The 12,318-nt window shown below is 39.3% G+C and overlaps 1 protein-coding gene across 1 annotated transcript in view; it reads left to right on the plus strand.

The window, feature by feature from the left end:
- Window positions 1-211: 211 nt before the first annotated feature.
- galr1b (galanin receptor 1b) overlaps window positions 212-12,318 on the plus strand; it is a 33,691-nt gene continuing 21,584 nt past the window's right edge. The window contains exons 1-2 of the mRNA XM_056754869.1: window positions 212-1,304; window positions 1,918-1,983. Of these exons, the coding sequence (XP_056610847.1) occupies window positions 651-1,304; window positions 1,918-1,983 (720 nt within the window). The 5' untranslated portion in view covers window positions 212-650. The remainder of the gene's footprint in view (window positions 1,305-1,917; window positions 1,984-12,318) is intronic.

Consider the following 12,318-nt stretch of genomic DNA (forward strand, 5'->3'; position numbering starts at 1 on the left):
GTTTTGGTTGACATGAGGGTAAATAAAGGAAGACAATTTCTAGGTGAATATTCTTTGAAATATTTCAGCTGCAGTGCTCGAAACAGAAAACAAACAAATTAGACCTTGCTACAATGAGTCTTCGCAAGACCAGTTATCTGCATCGTGACGCTTTAAAATAATCAGAAAACAAGTGTCAAGGTCCTCAGACTGTTTTTTTCAGACGTCGCCAAGTTCGTAATTACAGAGACAAACAGCTGCTCTTTGACCCAAAGTCTTTTATGGAAGACAGGTAGTCGTTATTAATTAAACTTTAGAGAAGCAATATAAAATGTAATCGCGGAAGACCACATCACGACGCAAATGCTTCCGGGCGGGAATTTACCCTACAGGGCGTTTTACACTGTTATTCCCTAGAAGAAATGTAGTATGATGTGCGCTGTCACTCGAGTGTTTCACACCCAGCCGGTGCGTTTCCCAGCCTTCCCGAGTATTTCATAAACGAGCCAGCGCGCAACGGGCCAGATTTGAAGGTGTGCGCTAACTTGGGATAATTTCAAGTGGAAGAAGACAAGAACCAGAACTAGGGAATGATCGTAGCACTTTCTTTGCTTTTGAACGGACTTCTGTCATATCATTTCTTCTGGACTTGAATCGTCAATCCAAGGAACATGGGGTTATCCCAAAATGACACGACCGTTTGGACAGATGAGTGCATCTCAAACCAAACGACCGACACTTTCGGTCCGGAGGTGGTGATTGTGCCAGTCATATTTGGATGTATATTTTTCCTAGGAATTATTGGAAACACTCTGGTGATGGTTGTCGTTGGGAAAATCAAGTCGAGGCGCTCGAGAAGTACTACTAACATTTTCATCCTTAATCTCAGTATTGCAGATTTATCGTTTCTTCTGTTTTGCGTCCCGTTTCAAGCTACCATATACTCTCTTCCCGAGTGGATCTTCGGGGCGTTCCTGTGTAAATTCGTGCACTATTTTGTCATGGTCAGCATGCTGGTGAGCATATTCACACTCGTGGCCATGTCCGTGGATAGGTATATTGCCGTTGTTCTCTCTAAAAAGTCCCCCTGTATTCGTAACCGGAGGAATGCGCTCATAGGCGTTTGTGTTATTTGGATGCTTTCCCTCATCTTTGCCGTCCCGGTTGCGCAGCACCAAATTATGACAGATCACCACAAGGCTCCCAACAGCTCGTTCTGCTGGGAGATTTGGACCGAACGGGTGGCCAAGCACACTTATAAAGTCACCATTCTAGTGATAGGATATCTGTTACCTCTGGTTTTGATCACATGTTGTTATGCCAAGGTAAGGATTTTCTTTAATTGCTGTAAAATATCACTAATCATTACGCTTAGGCTGCTGAGCTTTTGATCACGAAAATGTGAGTTGTGCCATCAAATTACCAACAGTTATTCACTATGGACAAATTACTGTATTAATAGCATTCGAGCTTTAAATAAAAAAACAGTAAACCTCGAAAGCATTCGTGTTTATAGGATGCGTGTGTCATGTGATAGTCAAGGATGCAACAGGTGGCCACTGGCATATGTTGAGAGTTTATGGTGTAGTTTTTTTTTTTACCAAAAATTGGAGCAAATCCATGTACCATAACTTTAAAGCTTTTCAATGTAAATTAATGTGGATCACAGTGCTTATTTTGTGTGTTCAGTGAGGAGTAATTTATGTATTTTAATGGGACAGAGCCATGATTATAAGTGTGTGTATGTACTGGAATGATTGAAATTCCTTTAATATTTACCTTTTTGTCTGCAGCATGTGAAAACAATATTCTAAAGTAGCTTTCTTTACTCATCCCTTACCAATTGTAAAATATTGAATGTGTAACCTCATGTTTATTGGTGGAAGACAGTTGTAAAAGTCTGCAGTCTTTGACTACAGTATTGCCTTTGATTTTCAGGTGTTGTATCATCTTCATAAAAAAATGAAAAATATGTCCAAGAAGTCTGAACGATCAAAGCGAAAGGTAAGAGAATTAATTTTTTTGTGGATGTATGGTTTCTACTATTCTTGAAAGCAAATAATGTAATTTTTAATGGATATGGTGATATCCGGCAGTGAAATTTACCCAGTACTGTAAGTTCCAGAATTTGGATAGAAGTATTTGCTATTAAATCCACTGAAGGGTATGAAGGCAGATCTTCATCTGCAGATCGTACTTTACTTTCATGGTCCAGGTAGCATGATTGTTTAGTTTCAATGTTTGGCCTTGCTTTTTGGTAATTTCACTGAAGATAAATGTCTGACAAAATTAAAATATAAACGGTTTCATTTTAAAAGACCCATTGCATGATTTTTTTTATGTTTAAGTGCTATAATCAGGTCCCGGGTGCATCTAGCAACCCAGAAAACATGAAAAACAAGATCCCAGTAACTTTGTTTTGGTAAGCCTATCTCCGAAAGCACGTGAGAAATCGAGCCATTCAGATTTCGCTCCTGATGTGACGTAGGCTCTTATTATAATATTACCAGCCCTTAATCTACGCAATTCCACCCAAGTGCTTGTATGTGACGCCATGCTAAAGGTCCTGGACAACAAGCAATGTAGACGCTGCACAAAGTCCTAACCACGGAAGAGACAGGAGTGGATTTATTTAATTTTGAGTGGAGATCCCTGAGAAACCATAAGTAAAAACCAGCTTGTTTGCGCGAATCACTTCAAGCCGGAGTGCTTTATCAACCTGGGACAGTACAAGCAGGATTAGCTTCAAAGTTGTTCCTCAAGAGGGATCGAAACCAACTGAATCACACAAAGCTGATGATTTAAGTAATACAGTTGAAAGAACAAGTATTTGAACCCTTTGGGCTTACTTGGATTTGTTCTGATCTTCATCTAAGTCACAACAATAGAGAAACACAGTCTGCTTAAACTAATACCACACAAACATTATACGTTTTCATGTTTTTATTGAACACAACATGTAAACATTCATAGTGCAGGGTGGAAAAAGTATGTGAACCTTTGGGTTTAAGAACTGGTTGACCCTTCTTTGGCAGCAATAACCTCAACCAAACGTTTCCTATAGTTGCAGATCAGACCTGCACAACGGTCAGGAGAAATTTTGGACCATTCCTCTTTACAAAAGTGTTTCAGTTCAGCAATATTCTTGGGATGTCTGGTGTGAATCGCTCTCTTGAGGTCATGCCACAGCATCTCAATCGGGTTGAGGTCAGGACTCTGACTGGGCCACTCCAGAAGGCGTATTTTCTTCTGTTGAAGCCATTCTGTTGTTGATTTACTTCTATGCTTTGGGTCGTTGTCCTGTTGCAGCGTCCATCCTCTGTTAAACTTCAGTTGGCGGACAGATGGTCTTAAGTTTTCCTGCAAAATGTCTTGATAAACTTTGGAATTCATTTTTCCATCGATGACAGTAATCCGTCCTGGGCCTGAGGCAGCAAAGCAGCCCCAAACCATGATGCTCCCTCCACCATATTTCACAATTGGGATGAGGTTTTCATGTTGGTGTGCTGTGCCTTTTGTTCTCCACACATAGCGTTGTGTGTTCTTTCCAAAGAACTCAATTTTGGTTTCATCTGTCCACAGAATGTTTTGCCAGTAGTGCTGTGGAACATCCAGGTGCTCTTTTGCAAACTTCAAACGTGCTGCAATGTTTTTTTTGGACAGCAGTGGCTTCCTCCGTGGTGTCCTCCCATGAAGTCCATTCTTGTTTAATGTTTTCCTTATTGTAGATTTGTCAACAAAAATGTTAGCATGTGCCAGAGATTTCTGTAAGTGTTTAGCTGACACTCTAGGATTCTTCACCTCATTGAGCATTCTGCGCTGTGCTCTTGCAGTCATCTTTACAGGACGACCACGCCTAGGGAGTGTAGCAACAGTGCTGAACTTTCTCCTTTTGTAGACAATCTGTCTTACCGTGGACACATGGACATCAAGGTTTTTAGATATACATTTGTAGCCCTTTCCAGCTTTATGTAAGTCAACAATTCTTGATCGTAGGTCTTCTGAGAGCTCTTTTGTGCGAGGCATGGTTCACATCAGACAACGCTTCTTCAGAACAGCAAACTCAAAACTGGTGTGTGTTTTTTATTGGACAGGCCAGCTTTAATCAACACATCCAATCTCATCACATTGATTGGACCCCAGGTTGGCTGACTGCTGGCTCCAATTAGCTCTTGGAGAAGTCATTAGCCTAGGGTTTCACATACTTTTTCCACCCTGCACTATGAATGTTTACATGTTGTGTTCAATAAAAACATGAAAACGTATAATGTTTGTGCGGTATTAGCTTAAGCAGACTGTGTTTCTCTATTGTTGTGACTTAGATGAAGATCAGAACACATTTTATGACCAATTTATGAAGAAATCCAAGTAAGCCCAAAGGGTTCACATAATTTTTCTTTCAACTGTATTTATTAACACTCTGAATTGATGTACATGTACAGTGCAGTATATATAAAAGGATAACGTTAGCATATGATAGCGAAGGGAGCTAAGTCACGGGCTCAATAGAACATTCAAAGCCAGTGTTAAACTTACTTTACGTTTATATGTTATTTGGCAAATGGGCACTTGGAGTTTAGCTGTATGTATGTTGATACATTGTGTTCAGCTGGGGCAAGGTGTTTGTTTTGCTAATGAAAAGGGGTGAACACAGTGGTTTGTTTCGTATTAAACATCTCAAATCATTTGTCCTTAGGCGTATGTGTGTAACTTTATTACTTGTCAACGACAAGCGCTAAAATCCACGTAATTCCGCTTAGATCTGCAGGTGCCCATTCCGTGGATTTTAGGCAAGCATACACGCACAACGTGACGGATTTTCTTAGTCTGCGGCATATGATTTGAGACGTTTAAAACGGAACTAACCGCAGAGGAGTTCAGGAAACATAATTTAGCTAAACCATTGCCATGTCAGTACTAAATGTGTGTTGTTGACTCGCCGGACGGTAGGGGGGTGGGGTGCGCTCTCACTCTATCATTTAAAGAGACATGCTCCAAAGGGGTTGCTGTGAGCATATCTGTTTTGACGAGGCAAAAAGGGTTTTGTTTACACAGCCAGAGTGTTTTTAAGCAAAACTTGTTCCAGACATATCAAGAAGACCCTAATAAATCATATAGCCTTGTTGAAAGGGAGAGTCCTTTAACAACATAAACAAACATTACTGCGCATGCCCCCTTTGTGGCCCCAACTTAACGTCTGGTACACATTCACAAACAATAGAGTGCAGTATATTGTTTCTGATGAGATATGTTTCTATCTTAATGTATATTTGCACTTTGTTTGCACCATGTGTACACTTTCTTCTGCACTAAGTTCCTGTCGCCAAGTCAAATTCCTTGTGTGTGAGAACATACTTGGCAATTAAACTCCTTATGATTCTGATTCGAAAAACAATCGAAAGAAACCGAGAAGACCCGTAACTTGGCTAAACTTGTCTCTCCAAAATTTTTAATTTAGACTTCAATACTAAGCTCACCCGCTAGATGTCAATGTACCACATATGGTTTCTTTAAACGCGGGCGAAGTGCACTACCCATCCAATGAAAGTTTTTTTTAATAAAACGAACATACAACAAAATTGTTTATTTAATTCAATTATTATACAGTAAAGTAATAGCACAAATTAACGTTAACATAAATTAAATTAAATATAAATAGTTATATTATTAGTCACTAGCCAAACACAAAGTGGAAGTTAACTGGGGGTCATGCGCATTCTCGTCCGATGAAATGGTCTATACTCAGAGTTCATTTTTTTGTTTATCAGAAAGAAACATTGTATGTCTTTCGGGAGCATAAACAGTGCAGACTGGGAATTTCACAGTTAGATTTTCAAATTAAATATTTCAGATGTTTAAATAGTCCATTTAAATCAAGAAATGCATGTCAGACGCCATACATCTGTGGTTTTTGCTCCTCACTTAAGTTAATGGTTTGTATTAGCCGATATGCCGGAGAGTGGTCTTTGTAACCATTGACGACCAATACACCTTTTTTGAGCTGGACCTGTAGCACTGGGAGTGGATGTTCTGGAGTCAGAGCAGAATTACAATATTGTCCTAATGTCACACACACACAATGTACTTGACTTGGATGGGAGTAAATGTAATGATGCAGCAAAACTGACCTCTAATGTGACAAAGATCACTCTTGGAGCATAACTACAAATCTGAGGTCTGTATCTATAGCAACGAATCACTAACCTTGAATCCTTTCTTAGAAGATAGCACACCTATTCTTGTGCATAATGGGGAAATGTTTCAGAACACAGACTTGTGACTATATTTACATTATCAGACTACATGACTTTCATGTCATCTGATGATTCAAGAAAAGAGATGTTGGCATCTTCCATGATAACCACTTGTGCTGTGTAGTAGAGAGAACTGTTCAATCTGAGGTGCACAATGTATAACAGATCTTTGTAACTCTGTGGAAAATGCGGTATGTTACCTTTTTACCAAATTGAAATGTTTCAGTACTTTTAAAAAACGAGCATGGAGTAGGAGTGTGCAAAAGTACATTTATATTATGTTTCTTATCTCAAATGCTTTCTTATAAGAATTGAGATATATTGCAAGGAGTAAAAGTGTTATATATATTTTGACAACTTGAATATGTGTTGCTTCAATGTTGACAAAAGAATGTTGGTAACAAAATAGTTTCAGATAGCCATGAGTTAAAATAACTCACTAAATCAAAGCTGTTGTTTAAGTTCAGTGTTCCCATTTACGATGTGAAGCAGTCAAAAGTGCAGCGAGAAAGCTAAACATACTCTGTACGTAATAAGAGTATTTCATTATTGTAACAATTTTATATTCTTAAATAGTGAATCACAGTCCCATATACAAACGGAAAAGAAAGCCAGATAATACTTTAATTAAGGTGATTGGTTACCTTCCCTTTTCTTTGTTCTTTTCTCCTCCATAATTCTCATATTTCTATGTTCCAGCTAGATGATAACATGAATGCCATAGCAACTGTAATGTTGTATCAACACTATATAAATCAATGGAAGAGGGAACTTAATATTCAAGAGATGAGTGCTAAGCATAAGTGCTACATGTCATTACAACTTCTTCTTCTAGGTCACTTGGTCTCTCTGTTGTGACATGTGTAATCTTCCATGCATTAAATCATTCAAATTAATTATGTTAGAAGTAAAAACACAATGTGTCTTTGTGTGTTTGTGACCGATGCAGTAACACAGAAATTCAAACAATGATGTTGTACATAATAGGCTTAGAGGCAGACCACTTTTATATTTACATTTATGCATTTGGCAGACGCTTTTATCCAAAGCGACTTATATTGCATTATCTTATACATTTGTTTCTAAGTATGTGCAATCCCCTGGTATCGAACCCACAACCTTGCATTGTTAACGCAATGCTCTTACCACTGATTTACAGGAAAGCTGTAGTACTCCAACTCCTGTCCTGTTTGTCTCTAATTTACATAAAATATAACCTGCTTAAAGAATTACTGTCAATAAAACAAAAATAAAAAAAATGTTGCAAAACAATATAAAATATAGTTTTAAGACTATAAAATTGTATAGAGACTTTAATGTAGAATTTTATATATATTTATTAATATAAAAAAATAGCAGACCATTCAAATTTTTCATTTAATCAGTATTCTATACTGTGGCTTATACAGTCCTTTGTCCAGTGTGTGAATTTCAACAAAACCAAACCTCAGGAGTGAGTGTAGAGTCATCAAAAAATGTATGTGAAAAACTGACAACATGACAAAACACATAAAAAACTGTGATTAAATCCAAGGTGGTTTTAACGTAATTGTTTTATTGAACTTTTCCTAAATACACTTACAAATATTACTCTTGTATTGCTTAAAGGTGAATATGAACTCGTTTTCTTTGCAGTATTTGAAATGCAAATGAACATTTTACCTAACATTCACTTACATAATAGTAAATTCTGAAAACTCAAAAAATGTTATCTTATTATTTCCACAGCTGCATATAGCCACTGGTAGGTGTGTCAAAATGTTAATTTCAGTTTACATTCATGCATTTGGCAGACGCTTTTATCCAAAGCGACTTACTTTGCAATGTCCTATACATTTATACATAGATATGTGCAATCCCCTGGGATCGAACCCACGACCTTGCGTAGTTTAAATGAGCACAAAATACAGTGCCTGAAAAAAAGTGTTGGAAACGATAAGTGAGCAACTATACTGTAGGTGGAAGACTCTACCATTGTCCAGCTGTTTATAAGGTAGTTTCCTTAATTCAAGCCTGCATCGTAGAAAACATTTCAAGGCTTTTGACCCAGGAGCAAGATAAGAGCTCTTCACACACCTTGGGCTTCTTCACATACGATAGCAATTCACAAAGGCAGCTCCGTTTCCAATCTGAAGTTAAAGGGATATTTCAGAGGCAAAACTAATTTTCCCCATGTTTTCACTCACAACTGAATATGAGTTTCTTCTAGAAGAACAATGCAGTATGAGTTATAATACCACATATTATTTTTCGCCCAAGCAGTAGAATAGGAGTGAATGGGGGGAAATTTTTTGAAGCTCCGAAATGTGCATTCATCGCTCAAAGAACTGCTTGACACGGCTCCGTGGTCTTAACAAAGGTCTTCTGAAGCGAATCGAAGTGTTTGTGTTATAGAGGATGTATTGCCGATATTTTGTAAGGGTAACCTTCCCAAAGTAGGCTACAGTTAAAGCCTTACACCAAAATGTAAACACAAAGTAATATATCGTTAAACAAATAATGATTATGTAAATATTTACTCCTGTCAGCTAACAGCTAACAGCTAAAAGTCTTGAGGAATTTTAGACTGCAAATGACTGAAACTGCCTGTCTGCACCTTTTTCTCATCATAACCTTTGACCTGAGGATGTATAGATTTGCTCCTGTTTAATTTTCCACATCAATTATATTTTGTCGATGAAACCTCAATGTATGAGCAATTCTTGTCATGGTTCCACTACCATGTCATGTTTTATTCCTGTCTCAAGTGGAGCCATGGCATTGCCTGATGGTTTTATGTGGGAAAGACCTGGTTCTTTCTCGTGTCTTGTCATTGTTCCCTACATCTCGTTCCTCGTCAGCCTCTCCTTAGTGCTAATCCCCAGCACCTGTTGCTCGTTATGATCCTGTGTTTGTCTCCTATAAAGAGTCCTCATGTTTCATTGTCCTGTGCTCGTGCATTGTTTGCTGTATGCTGTACATGTCCATGTCCTTGTACCTGTTGTTACCTTGCTCCTGTTCCCTGTATAGTAAGTGTCAGTTTAGTGTTTGTTCCAAGTGTTTGTTTTCTTAGTTTTAGTTTAGTAAGTCAGTGTCCTTGTTTGTTGTTAAAGTATATATATTCCTGTATTGTTTTCCCCCATCGTGGGTTTTTGTTTTGCCTGTCTTCTTTTGTTGTGTTTATTTGTTAATAAACATCCCTGTCACATCTACCGTCCGTGTCTGCCTGCAATTGGGTTCTCACGCCATGTCTCACATTGAGAATCATGACAATTCTATTCTGTGTCATTCTCTACCTCTGAATGAGGCAGCGGCACAATAGGGAAAATGGATTACGGTTGAGGATTAGAAAAAATATATTTGAGCCAGATGACCCTGGGCTGTCTGCACAACATTGTCAATTTTTCTTATGAGACTCCTTGTGAGATTTCTACTCTGTTCGTTCCTTGTTATTATGCACTTTATACAATCAATTCTGCAAAAGTTTAATTTGAGCATATTGTAGTTGTCATGACGCTGGAAGATACAGAGAATTCAAAGACTCAAATGGGTGTATAATCACTGAGTTTTTATTAAAGTACTGTCCAAAAGACCCCCAGGCGACACTGGCCTCGAGCACAGGAACCATGTGAGTCCGTGGGGAGAGGACTCGACCCAACGGTACTCATGGGAAGAATCAGTAGTAGAATCCGAAACAGGAAATCTTGACCCTCACGGGGTGCATGCTCAGCGTGGAGAAGCCTCGACCTGATTCGGGAAGACAGCGGTGATCACTGGTGGAGAGATGCCGGGGTCTGATGAGAAGGAAAGTCCGGCACAGAGGAAGATAACAGGAAGGCAAAGGCACTGGAGCAAATAGCAGATGCTAAGACTACGGCTTGGTAACTGTGAATATGACATGAACTTAACAGTACTAGAATGCACTTGACTGTGGCAATCAGAACTGGCAAAACATGCAATGGTCTGACACAAGAAGAGAGGACAAGAGGGAATAAATAGAGGGGGCCTAAACAGCAGGAAAAGAGCTACAGATGGATAACTACAGATGGAACCACTGGGCGCCTAGGAGGGGGCTCACCTCGCTTCCGGTGGAAGTCCGCGACTAGTCCCCGGCCCCGACGACATACGTCCATCAGTTTCCTGACTGTGGACGTCGGCAATCCGTCCACGAGGCGCGGGGGGGGAGGGTTGGTCGCTTAGAGGAGGGGATGTGACGACGGGTTTGACCATGGAAACATGAAAAACAGTGTGAACTCGACCAAGAGTTCGGGGAAGCTTGAGCCGGACGGCCACCTTGGTGATGCGGTACGGGTCAATGAACCTAGGAGCCAACTTCCGAGAGGCACCCGGAGAGGCAGGTCCATGGTGGATAGCCATACCCGCTGACCACACACATAAGCCAGGGGAGAAGACCGGTGATGATCAGCGGCCGCTTTGGTCTTCTGGGAGGTTTGGGCCAGAACATGTCTTGCACTCATCCAGGTGCGGCGACAGCGCTGAACGAAGGCCAGAGCAGAAGGAACCGCAGCATCAAGTTCCTGTGAGGGAAGCAAAGGAGGTTGGTGACCCACAGAACATTCAAAGGGGGACATACCTGACGAGGACACCGGAAGGGAATTGTGGGCGTATTCAATCCAGGAGAGCTGTAGGCTCAAAAGAATGGGAGTCTGCGATGTTAGACAGCGGAGTCTGCGTATGAGATCCTGGTTGGCTAGCTCACACTGCCCATTGGTCTGGGGCTGTAAACCGGAAGACATACTTGCTGAGGCCCCCATCTGTCTGCAAAACTCTTTCCAGAACTGGGAGGTGAACTGAGGGCCCCTATTAGACCCCTATCGCATGTAGTGACGTAGACACTGAACACGTGTAGACCTGTCAAAACGGGTCCACACGTCTTTGACATAACAAAACATACACACAAGATACAAATTAACGGCAAGACTGAGATCACGACAGTCGTTCCACAAAGCTTGATTGCAGTATTTAAGTTTATGTATGTGATGATTAAAGAACAGACAAATAGTGGATTAATGACAATGTGTTTACAAAAAGAGTTAATGTGTTTGCTCATTTCTGCCTTTTGTGTGGGATTGACAGCAAAACTGTAAATTCTTACAATTCATAACTAAGACTAATAATATGTGCTGAAAAAAAATTCATTAATTGATAAGAAGCTTGTCTAAGGTATTTGTTATAAATAATTCATAGTTGTTTGTTCCACCTGGCCAACCTTTGTTGTGGAAATTGATCTTTTCCTTCATTGTGATTGGCCTTTCTCAGTGTTTTATGGCATTGTCACAGAGACTCAATCTGTACTTAGTTTAGTGTTCGTTCTTCATTTGAAATTACACCCTAGCATTTCGTTCTTATGTTTTGTTTGAACTATACTATTGCCTTCACAGCTTGTGTTAATGCTACACTTTTGTAAAGATAAAACTGAAATGAATGGATACAAGGGCAAAAATGTGTAATGTTGTAAGAAAATTACTTTTAAACACAATCAATTAATTAATCAAATAAAAATATGAATTCTTGAATTGTTCTATACACAACAGTATTTTACAGTATTTTGCTGCAGAACTGATGTTAGGTCTGAAATTGTCATAATACAAACCAGTGGTCAGCTGCCTTGCTTTCTCCACTTCTCTTTACTGTTGTCATTGACATTTCAATTCATTTACATATACTGATTCATGCATTATCTAACCGGGTATACTTTTATCAGTTTATGCATTGCCTGTGAATCAAACCCATGACATTGTTATCACCATGCTCTACCAGCAGAGCTGCAGAAACTTTGTGCAAGACTGAAAATTTTAACTTATTAAACTGACAAACTTTTATGCAGACTTGGTTTGATTCAACTGGGGTTCTTTAACATTAGTGTAAAAACAGCATGATCCCTGGCAATCTTATTATGTCTCACTCCGGGTGACCTCCACATGTTTGTAAATGACATTGATTCTGAAAAGTCATCTACAGTATAATTCCAGATTGTGTCATTTAACAACTCATGTTCTGAATGTCTGAATGTTGTTTATCTGTGATATCAGTTCATTATGATGAACATTATTACAGCAGCTATAGCTAATTATTCCAACTTAAA

The sequence above is a fragment of the Triplophysa dalaica genome, chromosome 1 (assembly GCF_015846415.1).
Source record: "Triplophysa dalaica isolate WHDGS20190420 chromosome 1, ASM1584641v1, whole genome shotgun sequence".
In the NCBI taxonomy this organism is placed as follows: Eukaryota; Metazoa; Chordata; class Actinopteri; order Cypriniformes; family Nemacheilidae; genus Triplophysa; species Triplophysa dalaica.